The 26195-nt window shown below is 41.2% G+C and overlaps 1 protein-coding gene across 4 annotated transcripts in view; it reads left to right on the forward strand.

The window, feature by feature from the left end:
* rnf220a (ring finger protein 220a) overlaps window positions 1-26195 on the forward strand; it is a 182223-nt gene that overhangs the window by 140834 nt on the left and 15194 nt on the right. For 2 of the 4 annotated variants that reach the window (XM_058066074.1, XM_058066076.1), the window contains exons 3-8: window positions 10748-10877; window positions 16336-16384; window positions 18300-18395; window positions 21752-21794; window positions 23926-23972; window positions 24453-24582. In XM_058066074.1, the coding sequence (XP_057922057.1) occupies window positions 10748-10877; window positions 16336-16384; window positions 18300-18395; window positions 21752-21794; window positions 23926-23972; window positions 24453-24582 (495 nt within the window). Of the gene's footprint in view, window positions 1-10747; window positions 10878-16335; window positions 16385-18299; window positions 18396-21751; window positions 21795-23925; window positions 24051-24452; window positions 24583-26195 lie in introns of all 4 variants that reach the window. The other 2 variants (XM_058066073.1, XM_058066075.1) reach the window with 1 other exon arrangement.

Here is a 26195-nt window from a genome sequence, read left to right on the forward strand (position 1 = left end):
AAAGGAGATGTGACTGCAATCAGGCAGGAAGAGAGACACGTCTTGCGGACGCCGTGCATTGCCGAGAGCCGGGTTAGGTGGCAGGGCCATTTGGCGGAGTCTGCGGTGCTCCAGTTGATGGATGAGACAAACCGCAGGCTCTTTTCTTGTGTAACTTTAAAATCATTAAGCCTTTTACACAGCCATGCAGATTTTTATGGCCACCTTAGACAGCCTGCCCAGACCGTAGAACACGGGGGGGGGGGCGCCGATACCTCGTAACTTTACGTAATGTGACACGGAAGGACATTCAGACATACAACATGATCGACTCTTCTCAATGTCGTTTCAATGACAGCATGCTCATGAAGTGACAGTCGGGGATAAATACAGGATTCGGGATACCAAAATCTGGATGTGGTGACCCCCTTTTTGGGTGACCGAGGTGAGCGGCAGTGGAGAGGGGGGGGGGGGGCTTTCTAATCGTACGCTTCACGTCTCACACGGCAGGTGACAATGAAGCTCAGGTGTACGCGGGGCGCTAATCTGCTGCTGAGAGGACAGCGTGACATTGATTTAAGATTTTAATCTGCCGCTCGTCTTTGCCAGGCACGTATTGTAATAACAAACATCCACCATTTTTTTTTTTTTTTTTATCAAGGTGATGATATGAGAAGTAAAAGCATGAATAATATATCGTACTTATCAGGTGTCGGCCGGGATGTTAATGATAAAGCGGGAGCTAGCGTAAGATATCGTCAATAACAACTCCTCTTCGTATTACCCAATCCGTCCGCCCCTCCCATTCCCCACCTCCTTCTGTGTTAAGATTCAATTAACACCAAGCAGGCATCCACAACCCTCATTATGGCTAATTAGTTAAAACATCAGCCAATCTAGCGTTAATTGGCTTTGGTAATTAATCCAGCCGCTAGACCATATGAAGCAGCGGGGGGAGGGATAATTAGAGGGCGGGAGATAATGCAATCAAAGGAGAATATAAAAGATGATTAAAAGAGTTTCGCTGAAAGAAACTTGGAATGGATGCAAAGCGTGAACAAAAGTATTTGGACACCTGGAAGGCGCACAAGTCATGACGTCTGGTGACGCACATGCACAATAAGTCCACTCCACTCCACTGGAGAAAGGCCCCAAAACGCAAGCTTGAAAAATATTTCACCCACATCACAAAGAAATTGGCTGTTTTTGTGAAAAATATCAACATTTTTCTATTTTCTAAAAAAAATTAAATACAGGCTGCACAGTGGTTGAGTGGTTAGGCCTCACTGCTAGAAGACCCCAGTTCAATTCCGCCCTCGGCTGTCTCTGTGTGGAGTTTGCATGTTCTCCCGGTGCGTTGTTTGTTGGCTTGTTAGCTGCCTGCACGGTAGAAGAGTGGTTCGATCACAGGCGTCACAGCTAGGAGACACTAGTTCAATTCCACCCTCGGCCATCTGGTTGTATTAGCTTTGTTAGCTTGTTAGCTGCCTGCACGGTGAACGAGTTGTTTAGCTCGCAGGCGTCACAGCTAGGAGACCCTAGTTCAATTCCACCCTCGGCCATCTGGTTGTATTAGCTTTGTTAGCTTGTTAGCTGCCTGCACAGTGTACGAGTGGTTAGCTCGCAGGCATTACAGCTGGGAGACCCTCGTTCAATTCCACCCTCGGCCATCTGGTTGTATTAGCTTTGTTAGCTTGTTAGCTGCCTGCACCGTGAACGAGTGGTTAGCTGGCTGTATGGCGGAAGAGTGGTTAGCTCGCAGGCCTCACAGCTAGGGGACCCGAGTTCGATTCCACTTCTTTGGCCATCTCTGTGTAGAGTTTGCATGTTTTCTCCGGGTACTCTGGTTTCCTCCCACATTCCAAAAACATGCTAGGTTAATTAGCGACTCCAAATTGTCCATAGGTATGAATGTGAGTGTGAATGGTTGTTTGTCTATATGTGCCCTGTGATTGGCTGGCCACCAGTCCAGGGTGTACCCCGCCTCTCGCCCTGAAGACAGCTGGGATAGGCTCCAGCATCCCTCGTGAGGATAAGCGTTTTTCATCGAGCGCTGAGATTTCACTTTTTTTTTCACCTGCCCTTGAACGCGCCATAGTTGTGTGCTGTGACTGGCCCCAAAGTGATTCCCATCTCCTCGTCAAACTATAAAACTGTCACTGTTATTGCAAATGTTTATCCAAAATCAGAGTTGGAGGGGGAGGGGCCACCCGTGTGTCAGAAAGACATTTTATCATATCATCATCATCAACTTTTTAATTGTTAGTCCTTTTGTGTCTTGGTGCAAGTCACCGTTTTATATGGAGATTTGGGCTTTGCCTTTAACTCCGTGGGTCAGTGCTTGGTTAATGCTCTATTCATTTACTTTTGGCTCCTTTACCATTCCCTCTCTATTTCTCACACACACACACCACACACGCACACACACACACACACACACACACACACACACACACTGACACAGTGATTGATTGAATAAACAGCTGTCAGTGGTTGGAGATAACCTCTCCAGCATCCCACTGCTGTGTCTTTCAGACAGACACGCGCGGCTCGGTCCCAGGAGTAAAACCACATTACACATGCTGATGCACACACACACACACACACACACACACAGATCATCAGATCACCATTTATCAGCAGATCTTTAAATGCAGTCGGCTGATGATTTATGACGTGCTAATTTCTCTGCCCTTTCCTCATAGTTCTTTCTGCATCCTGCACAGTATTTATACATATAGGCTTATGTCACTTTTTAAAAATATTTTTAAAAATGTAAAAGAATGTTTAAAATATAGATATATATTTTTACAAATATTTTGATTTTTTTAAAATATAGCTATATATTTTTTAAAATATTTTAAAGTTAAAAATGTTTAAGAATAAAGATATATGATTATACATTTTTAAAAATATTTTTAAAATGTAAAAAATGTTTTAAAATGTTTTAAAATGTTGAAAAATATAGATATCTTTTTTAAAAATTTTTAATGTAAAAAAATAATGTTTAAAAATATAGATATATATATTTTTAAAAGTATCTAAAAAATGTAAATAAAAAAGTTTTAAAATGTTTAAAAATATAGATATATAATTTGAAAAATATTTTAAAAAAAATGTTAAAACATGTTTAAAAAAATTAAAAAATATAGATGTACATATTTGAAAAATAATCTTTAAAATGTTAAAACATATTTTAAAAACATGAAAAAATGTATATATATAAATGTTTTTAAAAATGTTTAAAAATATAGATATATAATTTGTCAAATTTTTTTTAAAATGTTTAAAAATATAGTATATCTATTTTAAAGTATTTCAAAAATGTTAAAAAATGTTTAAAAATATAAATATATCTATTTTAAAGTATTTCAAAAATGTTAAAAAAATGTTAAAAATATAGATATATAATTTGTCAAATATTTTTTAAAATGTTTAAAAATGTTTAAAAATATAGATATATATTTTTAAACAAGAACAATTAAAAATATAGATATATATTTTTAAACAAGGACCGCTCAATAAATCTCAATCTCCATTGATCTGTATTATCACCTATTTAGAAATGATTACAGACGCCGGCAACTGCACGTTACGTGAATATCCGCCATATTCACACAAATCCTTTGTAGTCCGTTGACCGTGAACAGCTTCGCTCGCACACACGCGCACCTTTTCCCCTCTTGATGCTCCCACCCAAGCCGTCTCTTCATCCCGCCATTTCATTTGCTTGGTAAAAGCGGCCACCCTCGGGAAAGAGTGATGAGTTTTGAGCCGGGCGTGGAGGAATGCTATTTAAAAGTGCCATGCATCACTGTCAGGCCGCGGGAGAACACGCAAAGCGCGTTTGCAACCAGTGGAAGACGCCGCTGGGACGCCAACCCGGGGTGGCAAACTGAGGTTGACCCCCGTTCCATTTCATCAGATGTCCTCCCGAATGAGCACAAAGACTTATCTATTCGCACACACACACAATCAAGCGAGTGTCTGGCCCGCTTAAGTCACAGCTCACTTAAGAAAAATACATATCACACACCTTGCTCGCCCCATTTGGGTTAATACAGCCCTGGTTTTGGGCTTTAGGGCTCATATTTGCCATTATGGAGATGATGGCTTTTGCCGGGGCCCCTCACCTCACCTTGCATTGAGACGGAGCGCCGAAATGAAGGCTGACACCTTGGCGGGATTTATTTGATTGCCGACGCAAGGAGGTGTCACTCTGGCGAGGGTGGCGGCAATAAGATGAGCCCCCCCACCCCCACCCCGAGCCAAGTCAAAAGAAAGAAAATGGCGAGACACAACAAACACGGGAGGAAAGAAAAGTAAAAGGACGCGATTGAGGGGAATCAGACGCGGGGCCCTCTTTCCCTTTTCTGTGAATCAAATCAAATTCCTCTTATCGCACATTATTTGAAGAGGTTATCAGGCCCCCGTAATGCAGTTACGTGGGGCGCTGCAGCTGAGAGATTTCCTTGTTTACCGATGTTGGCGGGTGTTATAGCTAACTGGCGAGAGGGAGGCGAGAAAAGAGGGGGTAAGCGCGCGTAAACACTTGATGCATGTCAGAAAACTCATTTAGGGGAACAACAAGGAGGCAGCGGCGGTGGGGTGGGTGGGTGGTTGGGTGGGGGGCTGTGGTGGGTGCGCTGTGTTTGTTGACACGCACAAGAAGGAGACAGTTGTTCAAGGGCAGAAAACCGCTCTCTATACATGGCGGCTAATTCCATTTGGGAAATGGTTTTGTGTGTTTGGTATGTCGTAAAGCCGGCTCTTATTGCGGTTAACATGCCGGCCATCATTAGCTGATTGGCCGTGACTGATTAAGATTTTTACTAAGATTTTTACTCAGATTTTTATTTTTATTAAGATTTTTATTTTTATTAAGATTTTTATTTTTATTAAGATTTTTATTTTTATTAAGATTTTTATTAAGATTTTATTGCGGTTTACATGCCGGCCATCATTAGCTGATTGGCCGCGACTGATTAAGATTTTTACTAAGATTTTTACTAAGATTTTTATTTTTATTAAGATTTTTATTAAGATTTTTATTAAGATTTTTATTAAGATTTTTATTAAGATTTTTATTAAGATTTTTATTAAGATTTTTATTTTTATTAAGATTTTTATTAAGATTTTATTGCGGTTTACATGCCGGCCATCAGTAGGTGATTGGCTGCGACTGATTAAGATTTTTACTAAGATTTTGATTTTTATTAAGATTTTGATTTTTATTAAGATTTTATTGCGGTTTACATGCCGGCCATCATTAGCTGATTGGCCGTGACTGATTAAGATTTTTACTGAGATTTTTACTAAGATTTTTATTTTTATTAAGACTTTTATTAAGATTTTTATTTTTATTAAGATTTCATTAAGATTTTATTAAGATTGTATTAAGATTTTATTTTTATTAAGATTTTTATTAAGATTTTTATTAAGATTTTATTAAGATTTTTATTAAGATTTTTATTAAGATTTTTATTAAGATTTTTTATTTATTATTTATTTTTATTATTATTTATTTATTATTATATAAAGATTCAGGATTGAAATGAAAGGAAGCCCAAACTTTTAATCTGTGGTGTACACACAAGACATAATTAATTCTCATACTTTTCATAACTGCATTCAAGACTGGCATGTTACCAGAGAGCTACATTCCAATCATAAACTGTGTAAGGTTCCTAAAATATTGTCAATAATAATATTGTCAATAAGTTGTTTCTTAGGCCTATAAATATTTTTTTAACTGTACAATAAATATTTTACAATGAAAATAATTTTAAAAATAATATTTGCAAAACTTCATCATATTTTTAATGGCCCGCCTGCAGTACCACCACGACCTACCAGGGGCCGCGGCCCACACTTTGGGAATCACTGCACTAGATCATTGGACATTTGGGGATTTTTGGTCCAAATTTGTAATTTTTTTCCCACAGAAAATCTGTGAGTCGGTAATCACGCACCGCCGTTTTTTGGGACAGTCCTTGAACGCATCATGTGTTCTGTGACCAGCTGATAAATATTATCTATAGAGTAAGAAACGCCTTGTTCAAGGGCAGAAAAACGTTCTCTATACATGGCGGCTAATTCCATTTGGGAAATGGTTTCATGTGTTTGGAATGTCGTAAAGCCGGCGTGTCCGACTCTTATTGCGGTTTACATGCCGGCCATCATTAGCTGATTGGCCGCGACTGAATTTAATCCCTAATCGAAGATATAAAACACAACAAACACCTGACTCGACGGCATATTTGACTTTATTCCAGTCCATTTCCTGACTGAATATGCATGAACGCGTCATGGACGGGTCTGATGCCGGTGCAGGATTTGACTCAGGAGCGGTCCAATGTACAGCAATGGCGGCTTTGCTGGGAGGCTGCTATGATAGGTAAGATAAAAGTGAAGGGATGACACGCAAGGCAGGTCATTAAATGGGATTTGGACCGCAGTGTTGTGGCTACATGGTGCGCCTCTTAGCCCACTGAGCCATGAGGGCACCCCAAATGGTTTTTTATCCGCGCTTCCATTGAGACTTGAGTATTGAGCTGACAATCCCCGTCCTCTCTGGAGGTAGCCCATTGTAGTCTGTGACTGGGGGGGCCCGTTGCTATCTGGCGTCTATCGATTCCCACTTCATCCGGACCCAAGCCACACGGGCATGGATGTCTTTCCGTCACCGAGGCAGCGTGATACCAAGACATCAAGGGAGAGAATAGGCGGACTGAAGAATGAAGCGATTTGGTCGCCAACCCTTGTGGAGACGATACCCTAGATCAGGGGTTCCCAGACTTTACCAACTCAGGGCCCACTTGAATCTAAAAAAATGTCAGCTGCCCACCTTTGTCCTATAAACAGTACATAGACGAAATGCTGCGTTCGAAGAGCACTTAACTTAACTTAAATTTTTATTTTTATTTTTATTAAGGTTTTTATTAAGATTTTTATTGTTAGGATTTTTATTATTAAGATTTTATTAAGATTTTTATTTTTACTTTTATTACGATTTTTATTAAGATTTTTATTTTTACTTTTATTAAGATTTTTATTTTTATTAAGGTTTTTATTAAGATTTTTATTTTTATTAAGATTTTTATTAAGATTTTTATTAAGATTTTTACTAAGATTTTTATTGTTAAGATTTTTATTATTAAGATTTTTATTAAGATTTTTATTTTTGCTTTTATTTAAATTTTTATTAAGATTTTTATTTTTACTTTTATTGAGATTTTTATTATTAAGATTTTTATTAAGATTTTTATTTTTACTTTTATTTAAATTTTTATTAAGATTTTTATTTTTACTTTTATTGAGATTTTTATTATTAAGATTTTTATTAAGATTTGTATTTTTACTTTTATTAAGATTTTTATTTTTATTAAGGTTTTTATTAAGATTTTTATTAAGATTTTTATTAAGATTTTTATTAAGATTTTTATTAAGATTTTTATTAAGATTTTTATTAAGATTTTGTTTTTTTTTTGGTCGGTAATCACGTACCTCCGTTTTTTGGGACAGTCCTTGAACGCATCATGTGTTCTGTGTTCGGCTATGTTCCAACATTGATAAATATATTCTATAGAGTAAGAAACGCCTTCTCGAGTCTGTGAGTCCTTTAGTCTGATTCCATCTACTCATAAATTGTCTTATGAACAGTCATTTATACTTTATATATTTTATATATTTTGTTATATTAAGTATATATACATATACTTGACTCACTACCGGCCGTTTTTCCATTTTGATGTGTTTCTCTCGCTCGGGTTCATCGGTGGACCATGCGATGGAGCAAAAAGGGAAAACCAGGATTAAAGGAGGGTCAGGTTAGATGAAGAAGGAGGAACAAAAAACTAAAATCAGGAAAACGTGAGCTCGCCGGAGCGACAAACATACAGAAGTTGGAGAGAGAGAGAGAGAGAGAGAGAGTTAGTGGAGGGACGAGCGAAATAAAAGAAAGATGAGATAATCCATCTTGGCACATTAGGGGGAATCGGGCCTACACTCCATCACAGCTGTCAGAGATGCGCACCTCCTCACCCCGCGCCTCCATCCATGTGTTCATCCATCCCTTCCTCGCTGCAACGCTCGCCGTTTGGCTGAAGAATCTCCACACTAAAAAGTCCTGTCAGCCCTATTTCCTTGTTATCGTCCCGCCCTTCTTCTTCTTCTTCTTCTTCTTCTTCTTCTTCTTCTTCCATCCTTATCGCTTCTCATCCGCCTCCCTTCCTCGTCTTCATTGCCCCCATCCCTCCATCCGCTTTCATGTGTGGCCCCGGCGCTCCTCCAGATTGAACGCAGCCTTGTTGGCAGCCTTGTCGTGTATGTGTGTGTGTGTGTGTATGTGTATGTGTGTGTGTGTGTGTGCACCTCTGACATTAATCATCTTTAAGACACTGACAAGGGCCGGTGTGCGACATCAACAACACCCCCCCCGAACGCTTCTCCTCCCCTGGATTTATCTGGCCATTGCCTCCCCCCATCATTCACTCCCCTCAGGGAATATGTGACAGAGATCGGGGGAAAAGTAAAAAAAAAAAAAAAAGAGTAACACAAAAAGGGAGTAAAATACCAAGTAGTTTCCCAGTAATCCCAGTAATCTAATGAGTTGCTATTTCAACGCCAGACAGTGAAATGTGGCGTATTATGATACACTGATATCCGTATCGTCCATCTGGAGGTCGCTTCAGGCAACGTTGTTCACCACTACTCCATATTGTGGCTCCGGAAAACACTGGCCCCTAGCGTTTTGGAGGAGAAATGCAAGTCCTACCTGTATTTAAGAACTCTTCTTTAAGATAGAAAGATTGACAAATGCTCGATTAAGTTTCACTAACTCACGGGTGCTTCATAAAGATTCAAATTTCACTGACACACGGATACTTGACAAAGACTTGAGTTTCACTGACTCATGGGAGCTGAATGAAGACTCAAAGTTCACCGACTCATGGGTATTTGAGTTTCAGTGACTCACAAGTGTTCACTGAGTCACGGTACTTGACAAAGAAATGAATTTCACTGACTCACGGGTACTTGACCAAAACTAGAGTTTCACTGACTCATGGGTGTTCAAAGAGGACTGGAACGTCACTGACTCACGGGTACTTGACCAAAACTTGAGTTTCACTGACTCACGGGTACTCAAAGAGGATGGGAATTTCACTGACTCACGGGTACTTGACCAAAACTTGAGTTTCACTGACTCATGGGTGTTCAAAGAGGACAGGAATTTCACTGACTCATGGGTACTTGACCAAAACTTGAGTTTTACTGACTTACGGGTACTCAAAGAGGACGGGAATTTCACTGATTCACAGGTAATTGACCAAAACATGAGTTTGACTGACTTATGGGTGTTCAAAGAGGAAAGAAACTTCACTGACTCACGGGTACTTGACCAAAACTTGAGTTTGACTGATTCATGGGTACTCAAACAGGACAGGGATTTCAATTACTCACGGGTACTTGACCAAAACTTATGTTTCACTGACTTACGGGTGCTCAAAGAGGACAGGAATTTCACTGACTCACGGGTACTTGACCACAACTTGAGTTTGTCTGACTCACGGGTAGTCAAATAAGACAGGAATTTCACTGACTCACGGGTGCTTGACCAAAACTTGAGTTTGACTGACTTATGGGTGTTCAAAGAGGACAGGAATTTGACTGACTCATGGGTACTTGAACAAAACTGGAGATTTACTGACTTACGGGTACTCAAAGAGGACGGGAATTTCACTGATTCACAGATACTTGACCAAAACTTGAGTTTCACTGACTCATGGGTGCTCAAAGAGGACAGGAATTTCACTGACTCATGGGTACTTGACCAAAACTTGAGTTTGAATCACTCACAGGTACTCAAGAGGACGGGAATTTCAATGACTCACGGGTACTTGACCAAAACTTGAGTTTCACTGGCTCATGGGTACTCAAAGATGACAGGAATTTCACTGACTCACATGTTCAAGACTCGAGCTTCACTGATTCACGGGTGCACAACAAAGACTTGAATTTGACTGATTCATGTGTACTCGACAAAGACACAAGTTTAACTGACCCACAAGTTAGCTAAGGCTTGAGTTTCACTGACTCACAAGTCAGTGTGAGGCATGTTGCTTGTGAGTCGGAATGGAGTTAGCATTACTAGCTGAGTTAGTAATTCCATTACTAATGCCATAACTTACTGGTAAAAGTAACTAATTACCTTTTGAATGAATTCACCCATGAATGCAGGACTTGGTAGGATAAGTCAAGTCTATCCAGGTCGGTCATACAGTAGAATGGGTTTCCGATTCATAGTCGACATACTGCGTAGTACATCATTTGGGAAAACTACTTGGTAACATTTCACGGGTTGTAACTAGAACATCATAGAAGAGACGAGCAAATGGACGTACAAGTCCAGGGGCGTGTGCTGCAGGCGTGTTTGTTTGGGAAAAGAGCCCCATCAGCGGCAGACAAGGATTGGATCATTCTTTGTTTGCCTTGCCGAAAAGCGACAGCCTCGGCGTGACTCAAATTATCTTGTCAAAGCAGCAAGGAGAGCGAGAGAGAGAGAGAGAGAGAGAGAGAAGCACAATTGAATACAAATAAATGCAAGAGGTATATGAAAAGGAAAGTAAATACATGAAGAATCCTGGTTTGTGTAGTACTCTGAAGGCCTTGCAGGACTTGAGTATATGGGCTACATAGCTGTTGGTGTTATATGCATAATATACATAATATACATAATAATAATAACTCTTGTTTTTGTTGTCTGCAGGTAAAAAGAAGATGGTTCTGTATGACAGCCAGGCTCCAATCTGTCCCATCTGCCAGGTTCTGCTCAGGCCCGGAGAGCTCCAGGAGCACATGGAGACCGAGATAGAGAGACTTGCCAGCATGTGCCTCAGGTAGGCTGTACGCCGCAATCATACGCACCTTCACCACGCCCGATCCACCCTACCAACCTCAGCTGGCATCAGATGGTTCCTCTCGGCTCATGGTTGACTTGTTTGGCAGCTCTGGGACTACAATTCCAACCCTGGACTATGTTACATAGGATAAATCACATTACAGTATATATTACAGTATATATTACACTAAGATAGTCCCCATTAACATTTTCTGTTCTTTAGTAATCAGCAGTCGCACATAGGTAAGTTTCAGGGAAATATCAGTTTCCGACTAAAAAAAAAGTTAAGCTACATTTCAAGCATAACCATTTTTTTGCTTTTGTAATAGCTCAAATATGTATACCAACATAAACAACACAAAAATGGTTGTTTCACATCAAAATAACCATTTATTTACAAATATAACACCATGGTTGCACGGTGGACGATTAAGGTTATATAAAGCTATATAAACACGAGTTACCAAAACAAAGATTATGTCTTTCAGCAGAATAGAAAAGTTTGTTTCCAACATTTTCTGTTCTTAAGTAATCAGCAGTAGCACATAGGTAAGTTTCAGGGAAATATCAGTTTCCGACTAAAAAAAAGTTAAGCTACATTTCAAGCGTAACAATTTTTTTTTGCTTTTGTAATAGCTCAAATATCTATACCAACATAAACAACACAAAAAGGGTTGTTTCACATCAAAATAACCATTTATTTACAAATATAACACCGTGGTTGCACCGCGGACGATTAATGCTATATAAGGATATATAAACATGAGTTTGAGCTACCAAAACAAAGATTAGACTCCCGTCTTTCAGCAGAAAAGAAAACTTTGTTTCCAACTTTTTCTGTTCTTTCGTAATCAGCTTTAGCACACAGGTAAGTTTCAGGAAAATATCAGTTCCCAACTACAAAACGGATAAGATACATTTCAAGCATAACAATTTTTTTTTGCTTCTATCTATACCAACATAAACAACACAAAAAGGGTTGTTTCACATCAAAATAACAATTTATTTACAAATATAACACCATGGCTGCACGGTGGTCGAGTGGTTAGCACGCAGGCCTCACAGCTCGGAGACCCGAGTTCAATTCCACCGAGTTTTCATGTTCTCCCCGTGCATGCGTGGGTTTTCTCCGGGTACTCCGGTTTCCTCCCACATTCCAAAAACATGCTAGGTTAATTAGCGACTCCAAATTGTCCATAGGTATGAATGTGAGTGTGAATGGTTGTTTGTCTATATGTGCCCTGTGATTGGCTGGCCACCAGTCCAGGGTGTACCCCGCCTCTTGCCTGAAGACAGCTGGGATGGGCTCCAGCACCCCCCGCGACCCTTGTGAAGATGAACGGTAGAAAATGAATGAATGAACATAGACAAGTTTCAGGAAAATATCAGCTCCCGACTAAAAAAAAAGAGAAACATTTGAAGTATAATTTTCACTTTTTTCTTATTTTTTTACTTTTGTGAATAGCTGAAATTGTTTGTAACTATTTGGACATAAAATATGTTTGTGCACAAAATGTTGGCGACCAGTCCAGGGTGTACCCCGCCTCTCGCCCGAAGACAGCTGGGATAGGCTCCAGCACCCGCCACGACCCTCATGAGGAAAAGCGGTAGAAAACAAATGAATGAATGAACGACAACTGAAGACTCAAATTCAGTGCAGTGGTTCACCGCAAAACCCAGCACACGAGACATAAAGCGTATCCTGGAATGTGCATGCGGCTTCTAGCAAACGTCGTCAGGCTCTATATCACGCGTGCACGCCGTCTGTCTCTGGCTCTCTGCATGGTAGCAGGCCGCATTAAAAGTGACAGTGGGAATTTGGTCCAATTTGTTGTAAATCTGCCTTTAATGAAGACCAGAGCTTGCGGAACGAAAGAGCTGTGGGTATGGAAAGGAAGGTGTGTGTGTGTGTGTGTGTTTGTGTGTCAGTGTGAAAAGTCCACAACGTCCTTCATAAAAATCCATTCTCTCGTGTTTTTCTGTGTGGCTTCCTTTCTTATCTACGCTCCTGCTGATTGTACATGTGTATATAATATATATATATAATATATATATATATATATATATATATATATATATATATCTGTCTTTTACTTCTTCATGGTCCGTAGCTTCTCATCTGTGCACAGCTGAGCAAATGGAAATCTTTAATGCCCCTCCACACCTCAGGTGACTCACGGGGGCAAAGTCATCTACATACCCCGCCTCCTCTTCACATCCCCTGCACTTGTCTTCTTTGGTGAACAATTTGCTTTCATTGGAGCATGCCCCCCCCCCCCCCCCCCCCACGCCTCCACTAGAGGAGTCAAAAGCAATCAGTAGCCACTTCTAGTTGGAGGTGGGAGGAGTTAAGTGAACGCCTTTTACACGTTTTTTATAACTGCCAAGTTAGAGTGGTAATGGTAATGGTAATGGTTTTATTTCATTTGAACATGCATCAGATTACAATTGAATGCATCACATCAATCAGTTCACAGTTCCACATGTCCAAAAAGGACTAGGAAGAAGCAAAGCTTATTAAATCCTACCCCTCCATCTGGTACTTTTACAATCAGTAACTGTTACATTTGTTCACTTCCTGCTTTCCATAATACAGTTTAAGGTTTTCTTTTTAAAAAAATAATGTAAAGTGCGCCAAAGAAAAGGAAAGCCATCCTAAATCATTTCTACATGGAAAACATCCAATCATGTTTCAGTATCGCAGGGGTGCTGGAGCCTATCCCAGCTGTCTTCGGGCGAGAGGCGTGGGTACACCCTGGACTGGTGACCAGCCAATCACAGGGCACATATAGACAAACAACCATTCACACTCACATTCATACCTATGGACAATTTGGAGTGGCTAATTAACCTAGCATGTTTTTGGAATGTGGGAGGAAACCGGAGTACCCGGGGAGAACACGCAAACTCCACACAGAGATGGCCGAGGGTGGGATTGAACTCGGGTCTCCTAGCTGTGAGGCCTGGGTGCTAACCAATGCTAAATAAATTGTTATTTTGATGTGAAACAACCCTTTTTGTGTTGTTTATGTTGGTATAGATAGAATCAAAAAAAACATTTGTTATGCTTGAAATGTATGTTATCACTTTTTTAGTGGGGAACTGATATTTTCCTGAAACTTACCTATGTGCTAAAGCTGATTACTAAAGAACAGAAAACCTTGGAAACAAACTTTTCAATTCTGCTGAAAGACGGGAGTCTAACCTTTGTTTTGGTAGCTCAAACTCATGTTTATATAGCCTTATATAGCATTAATCGTCCGCCGTGCAACCATGGTGTTATATTTGTAAATAAATTATTTTTTTGATGTGAAAAAAACATTTTTGTGTTGTTTATGTTGGTATACATATTTGAGCTATCACAGAAGCAAAAAAACATTTGTTATGCTTGAAAAGTATCTTATCGTTTTTGTAGTTGGGAACTGATATTTTCCTGAAACTTACCTATGTGCTAACCACTCGACCGCCGTGCAGCCTGGTTAAAATAATGGTTATATAATAATAACCTACATGATTGTATTGGTGCTTAAGTTTAAGAAACAAGCACATTCCATCCATTTTCTTGAACATTTACATCTACAGAGCATCGGACGCTGCGGCAGGAGATATTCCAAGCACCGGCACGTCTCCGCTTTTTCCACCTGTACGCCGCACGTCTCATTACCTCTGCACAAAACCTTGCCTTCCCTCTCATCTTCCGTTCCCCCCAGCTTTTACCCTGCTGTCAGTCAGACTCGTGTGTTGTGTCGCCGCCGTGTGCCGCTCATTTCGGCAGTTCTCCGAGCTCCCGACTTCAGCAACAAGGCAGGCAGTCGGGATGTCCCACAAGCCTCGGCCATCAACATTTCATAGAAGCGGGCAAACACGACACGTGCAAAACCGACTCCTGCCTCCGCGCTCCTTTTTCTGTCGTCTTTCATCTTTCTGGCTGCTTCGTCTGTGTCCTTGCATTTCATCTCCTTTTTCTTTCCTTCCTTACCCCCCCCCCCCCTCCCCACCACCTTTCCCCTCCACTTTCATCTGTCTCCCCCCACCCTCTGTCATTGTGGCAATTTTCTCCCACCGTCTCTTGTCGCTGTTTGACACCGTCAACAAGCAGGTAGCGGTAGATGTGGCTGTTATCATTGACGCCTCTGCAGAGGTTCCTGGTAATGAATAAAATAGAGAAAGAGGGAGGGGAGGGGTGCTGACAGAAAAGTAGCGAGAGAGAAAGAGAGAAAAGGGCGAGCGATGGCTGATTTCCCTGCATTACACGGCAGCTTGACTGTGTCACCCATGTTTATTCTCTTTGTTCACACACACACACACACACACACACCTCAAGTGCAAAACAGCACACAAACAATCCTGCTGCAAACAAGCGCCATGAAGTTAACGGAAATAGATCAAGTCTACGATGTCGTCAGCGGTTAACAGCGGTTTTTCCTCACGAGGGTCGTGGGGGTGCTGGAGCCTATCCCAGCGGTCTTGGGGCGAGAGGCAGGGTACACCCTGGACTGGTGGCCAGCCAATCACAGTGCACATATAGACAAACAACCATTCACACTCACATTCATACCTATGGACAATTTGGAGTCGCTAATTAACCTAGCATGTTTTTGGAATGTGGGAGGAAACCGGAGTACCCGGGGAGAACATGCAAACTCCACACAGAGATGGCCGAGGGTGGGATTGAACTCGGGCTGTGAGGTCTGCGCACTAACCATTCGACCGCCATGCAGCCATGTTAAAATATAACGGTGCCAAATGTGCAAATATACCAGTGTACAGTGACAGTTATGATGCCGTCACTACCAACAGCACTAAATTCATCACATAGCAACTTAACACCCAAAAGGTGCACCTGATACAATCAGGCACACCCTGGACTGGTGGCCAGCCAATCACAGGGCACATATAGACAAACAACCATTCACACTCACATTCATACCTATGGACAATTTGGAGTCGTTAATTAACCTAGCATGTTTTTGGAATGTGGGAGGAAACCGGAGTACCCGGAGAAAACCCATGCATTAACGAGGAGAACATGCAAACTCCACACAGAGATGGTGGAATTGAACCCTGGTCTCCTAGCTGTGAGGTCTGCGCGCTAACCACTGTACCGGCTGGCACGCATCAATCTATTTAAAATACATGTCAATGAGGAATGATGCGAGGTTTCCCTAGATACAACACCGACACCACCTTCTTGTTTTGCCATGAGTTATTTCTTAAGGGTCAATCGTGTTTCTCACCTTCTTAATCACAATGCTGGCACACACTCGCAACTTTCCTTGGCTCCATTTTTGGGTTACTGTGGCTGACAATAAACATCGAATTCAAGAAATAACTAATGGCAAAACAAGAAGGTGGTTAAATGGTGATTTAAATGAATTATTTTATGTTAAAATGAATTAATTCTGTTATTAAAGAGATGAAGGCTAATGTTGTCTTTTTTTCCCCTCCAACTGCAGTAAGAACCCGTCTCCCAAAGATGGATCAGTCACGCCAGGAACTCCTAAGGTGAGATCAGCTGATGTTTTTTCGCGTGAAAAACATGCAAAATTTTGTATTTCTCTCCCCAGGCATATTACAAAGTTATATGTAATATTACAAAGTGAATTCCTTACACTTAGAAATTTAATATTTTCTGAGTGAAAGCATAGAAATGTTGTTTAGGACCTTCTGAGTACAGTTTTAACATGATTAGAGCCCTCTAGACATGAAATAACACCCCTATAGTCACCACTACATTCCTATTACCCACTACAGTACACATCATAACAGAAAATACGACATATTCAACATAAGATAGAAAAAGGTAAATAAATAATTGCATCTTATCAGTAGTATGATAGTAACATGATTAGAGCCCTCTAGACATGAAATAACACCCCTATAGTCACCACAACATTCCTATTACCCACTACGGTACACATCATAACAGAAAATACGACATATTCAACATAAGATAGAAAAAGGTAAATAAATAATTGCATTCTTATCAGTAGTATGATAATAACATGATTAGAGCCCTCTAGGCATGAAATAACACCCCTATAGTCACCACTACATTCATATTACCCACTACGGTACACATCATAACAGAAAATATGACATATTCAACATAAGATAGAAAAAGGTACAATTAGTAGTATGATAATAACATGATTAGAGCCCTCTAGGCATGAAATAACACCCCTATAGTCACCACTACATTCCTTTTACCCACTATGGTGGACATCATAACAGAAAATACGACATATTCAACATAAGATAGAAAAAGGTACAATTAGTAGTATGATAATAACATGATTAGAGCCCTCTATACAGGAAATAACACCCCTATAGTCACCACTACATTCTTATTACCCACTACAGTACACATCATAACAGAAAATACGACATATTCAACATAAGATAAGAACATAAGAAAAAGGTAAATAAATAATTACATTCTTATCAGTAGTACGATAATAACATGATTAGAGCCCTCTAGACATTAAATAACACCCCTATAGTCACCACTACATTCCAATTACCCACTACAATACATACACATCATAACAGAAAATACGTTATATTTAACATAAGATAGAAAAAGGTAAATAAATAATTGCATTCTTATTAGTAGTATGATAATAATAATAATAATAAATAAAAATGAAATGAATGCTAAAAACAAAACAAACATTTCGTCCATTAAAAAAGCCAAGTTTATGTGTATGAAACATGCATACTTCATAGCACAAAGTGATCGATAGCGAAGCCATTTGACTGCAGGACGGGTGCATTTTGTCACCAAAAGAGCATGAAAGTCAGATGCCCTGCTCAAAGTGCAAGCTGACATCCCTCCGGTAATTCAACCAGCACATCGTCATTCCCCAGCGCACGTTTGGGTGCTGACCTCAGCTTAAGGCGGCCCCGGGCCAAACTGCGAGCGGGCTCGGTTTTGAGAGGCGGTGCAGGGCGAAGAAGGGTGACAAGTGGCTCTTCGCCTTCCTGCCGTGACCGTGCATCTCCTTGGCCGTTATTTAGTATTCAGCGGAGGGGCGCATATGTCGCCTGTGAGGACACAGATTCACTCGGTCCTGGTGGTCTCCTAAAATACTACACCTCCTTTAGCGACCCTCCTTTAGAGCAGAATACTGTTAAATATCTTAAATCTACAGCATATTCTCACAGGAAACATTGTATACATAGAACATACAACACACACTCACATAGCACAATCAAAGTTGCGCAACACTTACATATGACTGACGGGGAAAGTACTACCTAGTAGTAGACGCATTCTTAGTTAAGCTCGTGTAAGCCAGACAAAGAACAGCATTTTTCCACAAGTCACATCCAAGTGTTGTGCAACTCTGATTGTGCTACGTGAGTGTGTGTCAGAAATTGAAAGTGGTAATAATACTGTATGTTTCTCCCTGTCCAGTCCATTCTGTTGTCGGTGCACATTAAGCGCGAGGGGGAGTCTCCGGTGGTCTCGCCACTGTCGTCTGAAGACGCCCACCACTCGGACAGATACCAGGTCACACACACACACACACACACACACACACAAACACACACATGTTGTGTGGTAGAGATGATGCATGACCTATCAATAAGTGCTGATCACCAAGCCTTAATAATCCATTCCAAATCTATAACATTCACAGTGAGAAATAATATGTCCTCCACCAAAACATCTGATTTTGGATCAACTTAAATCCCCAAGAAATGTGTTTCTCCTGATTTTAGTTGGGAACTGATATTTTCCTGAAACTTAGCTATTCTACTGCTGATTACCAAAGAACAGAAAAATGGAGAAACAATTATTTTCTGCTGAAAAACAAGAGTGTAATTTGTCTTTATGGAGCCAAAGAACACAAAATACTGTGCGCCTTGAAAGATCAGTCCAAAATGGCAGCTATACTTGAAGGGCTGGCATTTAGAAAAAAAACTGGGATTGAATTAATTAACACATTTCAAGTATAAAATGTCGAGGTGCTCTCCTCAAACTCAATTTACCTGGGGGCCACCGGAGCTAGGGGGCCGCAAACTAGCGTCTCGCGCGCCGCATTTGGCCCGCGGGCCGCAAGTTTGAGACCACTGACATAGCCATATAAAAAAATGCTATTATTACATTCTCGGACATATTTGGTGAATGAGATGCGTTTTGAGCCTATTTTCAACAAAATATAAGCTAATGAAAAGGCTTTTTTTGATACTTTGTCAGATACTACATTTAGCTTCATTGCTAATCCAAAGCAAAACAGGGCGGGGTAACAGGGTAAGGGTAACAGTATGGGCGGGGCAAAATCATGTTAATTGTGTCCGGTGTGCACACAGCTTTGAGCTGTCGTTTCAACATTAAACTTTGGTATCAAGGTGGGGGCCTCAAAGTAGTGTCTCGCGTGCCGCATTTGGCCCGCGGGCCGCGAGTTTGAGACCACTGACATAGACATATAAAAAAATGCTATTATTACATTCTCAGACATATTTGGTGAATGAGATGCATTTTTAGCCTATTTTCAAAAAAATATAAGGCTTTTTTTGATACTTTGTCAGATACTACATTTAGCTTCATTGCTAATCCAAAGCAAAACAGAGCGGGGTAACAAGGTAGGGTAACAGTATGGGGGCGGGGCAAAATCATGTTAATTGTGTCCGGTGTGCACACAGCTTTAAGCTGTCATTTCAACATTAAACTTTGGTATCAAGGTGGGGGCCTCAATGTAGCGTCTCACGTGCCGCATTTGGCCCGCGGGCCGCAAGTTTGAGACCACTGACATAGACATATAAAAAAATACTATTATTACATTCTCGGACATATTTGGTGAATGAGATGCATTTTGAGCCTATTTTCAAAAAAATATAAGGCTTTTTTTGATACTTTGTTTTAAAAAAAAAAAGCCATTTGTGTGGAGGTGCAATGTCTTCTTTTCATCTTGACTGCTCTTATCTTTTATGCTCATCAAAGTTTGTTGGGGTAATTGTACTGGCCGAGATATATCTTTAGGTTAAGTGGGCTTAGCCCCCCACACCATAAAATAAGAACTATTAAGTCCCCGCAGACGTTACATCCATACGTTCTGGATGACACAGCTCATAAAGGCCTTCGAGCTATAAAGTAGATTTTCTCATTAAGTGAAACTGCTGATTTCACCTTATATTATACAAATGATTAAGTCAATGGACTCTCTTTTTAACCACCCTTCAAATGGCGCATAATGGCAGAGTTTGCCACCCCGTGTTCACGCATACCCCGATCCCTCCCTAAAAAAATCTGACCCGTCCGCTACCATTCTGCAAGAATAAGATCGCATTGTGATGTGTGGCAGGTCGGCCTCTCCCTCCACAGTGGGAACGGGGGGGTCTGAGAAAAGGAGGATGAGGTTGTCAGTTCTTCTTGATGGACGGCGGTCCGATGGTCCGAAGACTGAGCTGCTGCCTACCGTTGCAGTGTCAGGGAGAGGGCATCCAGCCCATGACTGAGAATGCTTTAGTCAGCACATAGTTTGGACTTTCAGACCTCGGGGATTTAATCCCACGAGAGCCGAGGTGCATAATTGTCCACTACAGCATTAGAGAGGACAGTGGAATCAACCTTCAACCCGTTTATTTTACGTGTACTGAAATAATACATATGTTTATTATAACAATAAGAATACAATTGCATGTGACTATAGCAAACACATTACATTATGAGATTTAAAGCACAACCACAACTGTGGTGCGTTCAAGGACCGGTGAACAAAAAACAGTGATGCATAAGCACATAGACCAGGGGTCTCAAACTCAATTTACCTGGGGGCCACCGGAGCTAGGTTCTGGGTGAAGCCGGGCCGCATCAGGTTTTCAAAAAAAAAACAAACAAAAAAAAACGCATTTATTAAAAACTGGAAAAAAAATCAATAGAAAAATTATCTTCAATGCTTTTGCTTCTGCTATACCCTACTTTTTCAGTACTTTGGTTCCGGTTTTCCACACCAAAATATCTGATAAAACATTCCACTGTTCTCAAATATCTTAATTTTTATTTATATAAAAAAATAAATTAACAAATTAAGAATAAATAAAATAAATCAATCAATCGGTAATAAATAAGTAAAATAATAATAAAACAGCAAATAAGAAAAACGTAAGAAACCACATACAGTTGGTAGAGAAATTATTTTATTCAGATTCAAATGTACAGTATTAACAGTTATTTGACCTTTAACATGAACATTAATGAAACTTAATAATTTTACCCAATTAGCACATTACATTATGAGATTTAAAGCACAACAGGTCTTTGGATAAGCTTTCACTCACTTTTAAATGCATCATTTAATTTTTTATATGCATTATTATGAAGTTTAAGACGGTATTGTGGCGTATTAGTTAGTCATAATAAACACATCCTCCATAGTACTGAATAGGCCATGAATAAAACGCTCTGCTGCCCTCTAGTGGCCAAACCTCACACGACCACCGTGAGCTTCCGCCAGCACTTCCGTCACAGCGGATGTCACATGATCACAACAAGCCAACATGGCGTCGCTCGAGCCGCTCGCCAGGCTTAACGGGCGCCAATTTAAATCCTTTCCCATCCGTTTCCAAACATAAACGCCGCATAATGATAACACCGGTGTCCGGCAGTTGGTAGCACACCGGTGCGGTTTGAGGCGGCGCATTTCAGCTGCTCGACTCGGACCTGTGAGTGAAAGCTAAGCCGAAATGGAGGAGGTGGAAGGCAAGCAAGAAGTAGGTTCCACAGGCTTGGAATTAGCACACACAAGTTGTCAGCATCCGTAGCAATCCTATGTCAGGAAGCCGAACTTGTGCTTCTGTGGCCGGTCAGATGTTTCCTGGTGAGCTAATGTGGTTTTGTTGTGTTTTTATTTCCTCTGTTTGCAGACATTTTTACGGGTTCGAGCTAACAGGCAAACACGGCTGAATGGTATGTACACTTCCATCCTTTGATTGACACTTCATAGGACCCCTTATAGTACCTTTATATGCTTATATTGTACATTTGGAAAGGATGAATATATCAGGATATATTTATGAATATAGCCATGTATGTGTTTACATGGCAACTAGGTTAGCTAAATAGGGTCATGTTGTATGTAGCTGATTTTCCCATTATCCAATTAATATTTTAATAATCCATTAATTTATATGTGTTAAATTGTAAATGTCCCTAAATTTCAGCCTAAAAAATATGAATATTTTAAATTTGGTTAGTATTTGGTAAAAGTAGGCATATTATCTTTGTTTTTTAGGCAAAACAAGATAGTTTCAGGTTTGATTTTGGACAACAGTGGTTGCCTTTTTTTATATGTTTATGACCAAAACACAAACCTGGTCCGAAATAGGCATGGGTGTCCAAATTGTGGCCCCGGCACAGTCTAAACATATAATTAATCATTCATTCATTCATTTTCTACCGCTTTTTCCTCACGGGGGTCGCGGGGGTGCTGGAGCCTATCCCAGCTGCTGTCTTCGGGCGGGGTACACCCTGGACTGGTCGCCAGCCAGCCAATCACAGGGCACATATAGACAAACAACCATTCACACTCACATTCATACCTATGGACAATTTGGAGTCGCTAATTAACCTAGCATGTTTTTGGAATGTGGGAGGAAACCAAAGTACCCGGAGAAAACCCATGCATGCACGGGGAGAACATGCAACCTCCATACTAAGATGGCCAAGGGTGGGGAAAGACAAAATAAGAAGCCAAAAAGTTACCACTTCCACACAAAATAGGAGGAGAACTCATTCATTCATTCATTTTCTACCACTTATCCTCACGTGGGTTGCAGGGGGTGCTGGAGTCTATCCCAGCTGCTGTCTTCGGGCGAGAGGCGGGGTACACCCTGGACTGGTCGCCAGCCAGCCAATCACAGGGCACATATAGACAAACAACCATTCACACTCACATTCATACCTATGGACAATTTGGAGTCGCTAATTAACCTAGCATGTTTTTGGAATGTGGGAGGAAACCGGAGTACTCGGAGAAAACCCACGCATGCACGGGGAGAACATGCAAACTCCACCCAGATATAGCCGAGGGTGGAATTGAACCCTGGTCTCCTAGCTGTGAGGTCTGCGCGCTAACCACTCGACCACCGTGCCGTCCCTATAATTAATCAAAAACATATAAAAAAAAAGCAACAACAATAATGGTAATGAAATCAGTATTTTTTCCAAAAATGAAATTAAAGTCATAATTTTAAGAGAAAGAAGGAGCATAAAGTTGAATATGAGTTGATATGAGAAACGGAATAAAGTTGCAGTTCAAACCGACAAAATAAAATGACAAAATGTTATGCGCTCTTAATTTGAAGGAGGGACTTTTTATCAACTGTACCTGTTGATTTATCCTAATTAAATACCATTACATTACTTCTACCACGTCACTATTATCAGGAGTAGCAGCGTATTGGGGGTGGGGGGTCAGGAGGACCAGACTAGAACAGGAGGAAGGCCCCGCAAGGTGCACTGTATTCAGGCACACGCTCGGAGCAGCCGGTGTGACCAAAATGCCAGCTTCACCTTCCATTAATCCCTTCCTGCCTTGATATGGAGCCGGGAATCATTGTCATGTTTGGGCTTAATAACCGGAGGGAGGCCAGAGATCCTAATTAGCACCCCCTCTTCTTCTCTATTTAACAACGCTCCCCTCAATTACCATCAGGGGGAGGGGAGGGGCGGATGCTGCTGCTGCTGCCATTGCTGCTTCTTTTTTTAACCCGCTTTTCGTCACTCATGCGTCGTTTTACCCTGCAGTCACGGCGTCGCTTTTCGCCTCCTTTGCTCTCTTAAAAATTAATGCCCCCCCCCGTGTGCCATTTGCAGTTAAACCAAAAACGACACAAAGTCTCGGGGCGCAATGACGGCCGTTCTGCTCTGTGTGATTTCTAATTGGAGGTGGAGGATGTGGAATTGTCACATCCGGTTCTTGTCAAAAAAAAAGGAAGAGATAAGACTGTTAAATAAATCTTTTTCTCCCATGTGCGACTAAACACCATTTTTTTTTGTCTGCCTTTCTTTCTTTCCACCTTCCCATCGCCGTTTCCAGCCCGTATAGGGAAGATGAAGAGGAGGAAGCCGGAGGATGGGGGCCAGGTATGTCCGCTGTGCAGCGCCCCACTGGCTGGGAGCGAGGAGGAGATGAGTAGACATGTGGAACAATGCCTCATCCAGGTAGTGAATTCCCTTGCCACCCCCCCCCCCCCCCCCTCGTCTAACCTCCAGTTTGGACGCCCTGTCCGACCTTCACTTCCTGTAGACCTCTTTAACTTCCTAAGTCAAAGCTCTCCACTCACTTGTAGACGTTAGTCCTAGCATCAGCCCTTGTAGTAGATGACCTCCTTTTTAAAATGGTGGACTCGCATGCACATCGAAGGGGGATAACTAGCAAGCTCCCAAGTTGTAGACCATCTCACCTTTTCCTTGCTCAACTAGTCTCGTCCTTTCTTCCAGTTCAACGTACACGCAGGAAATTCCAATATTCCTTGATTTCTATCAAGGACTCTAAATATATATAAGCTGTCCTCCATCTTTACATGACATATGACATTTTTTTTTTTTTTTTGCCCGTGGTAGCGTGAGGGTGTGCTGGGCGAGGACGACTCGGTGGATATGGACGGTGACAGTGGGCGTGGCTTTGAGGAGTACGAGTGGGCGGGACAGAAGAGGATCAGAGCCACTGCTCTTCTGGAAGGAGGCTTCAGAGGTAAAGATTATAATATGGACCTATAATATGGAGTATGAAACCTCCACACTTTGTGGAAAAACGATGAGTGGTGCATAAACATATTTCTATATCGTTATTGTGAATGGGATGTGTGTGAAAAGCGGAAAGAAAGCATATTAGCCACGTTTACATGAGTTTTTCCTCTTTCCGAATTACCTTTCCGAAAGCAATGGTATACATGGAAAGGAATATTCCAATCTCCTGTCTACAATGTGGCGCTATAATCAACCAGAATAGTCAATGGGGCATGCCCAGTAAAACGTAAACACCAACATCACGTGATACCGACTTCCTCGAGTTTTTCTTTCACTTGTCGGAATAACTCAATATTGCCGGTTTTCCGTTCGTTCAGTCTTGAAATGTAGTTTGGATCAAAAACAAACATTCCGCAGCAATCCAGTGCCGATTGCTCGCCTCCATTTTTTTAAAATCGAAGAACGTCTCGAGCTGCGTGTTATGTCATATCTCAGCATTGGCTGAAAGAATGCACAAACAGGAACAGGAAAAGATAAAGTTCAATGTTGCTAATATTTTATAATTAAACTCGGCACATGTTTTTATATACAGTAAACCTCGGATATATCGGATTCAATTGTTCCCACTGGTTTTGTCCGATATAAGCGAAATCCGTTATATGTGTATACCGGAAAATGTCCGTTTTACGCATATATCGGATTTATATCCGGTATATGCGTAAATCGGATTTTATCCGTTATAAAAAGGCACTTCCTTGACTATGTTTCCAATGTACCTGGATGCGCAGGCAACGCTGCAAACGCTGCAAATGACGTCGTATAGCGGCCTGTCACGATGCGGCCATCCGATATATGCGAGGGAAATTTAATGGAAATGCATTGGAACGTGACTGGAGATTTTGTCCGAAATAGGCGAAATCCGTTATAAAAAATCCGATATATGCAATGAATTTTTATTGGAAATGCATTACAGAAAAATCGGTTCTTTTTTATCTGTCCGTTGTGAGCGAATTTCCGATATATCCGAGTCCGATATATCCGAGGTTTACTGTATGTAGCAACTTTAGATCTTGGAAATAAAGACAAGCAACTCCAGCCGGTGCAAAAGCGCCTCTTTTGGATGTGGATAAGCCGGGCAAAGACGCAGGGAAGTGTTTCCGCCAACTGTGTTGAAACATGAACTGATCTTGTTGGATTTGGTGCTGTCTGCCTGCGCGCCGCTTTGAAAGAACCGTATTCCCGCCGCCTTTCTTCCTCGCACTCTCAGACGGAGGCAAGGCTCCTCAAAGCGACGGCGCCTCTTCTCTTCATCATGCCAGCTGAGGAGACCCTCAACTCCATCCTGGCCATGGATTTATGGATTCTGCACCATCTCTTAGAACTGCTGTGGAGCTTTTATGACAAAAAATCCACCTTAAGCGCTTTTTCCCCACACAAGTGTGTGTGTGTGTGTGTGTGTGTGTCCATGCTTTTCAAGTCCTTCTCCCCAGGCCACCTCAGTTATCTGTGCCACATCACAAGGTGCCCTATTAGAGTGGAGCAGAAGCGTCCAGTGTCTGCACGTTTAACAACGCTCAAGAGAGACACATGGATGGAAGCGGGCATGGGGGGGAAGAC

Source organism: Doryrhamphus excisus, chromosome 3 (assembly GCF_030265055.1).
Source record: "Doryrhamphus excisus isolate RoL2022-K1 chromosome 3, RoL_Dexc_1.0, whole genome shotgun sequence".
Taxonomy (NCBI): Eukaryota; Metazoa; Chordata; class Actinopteri; order Syngnathiformes; family Syngnathidae; genus Doryrhamphus; species Doryrhamphus excisus.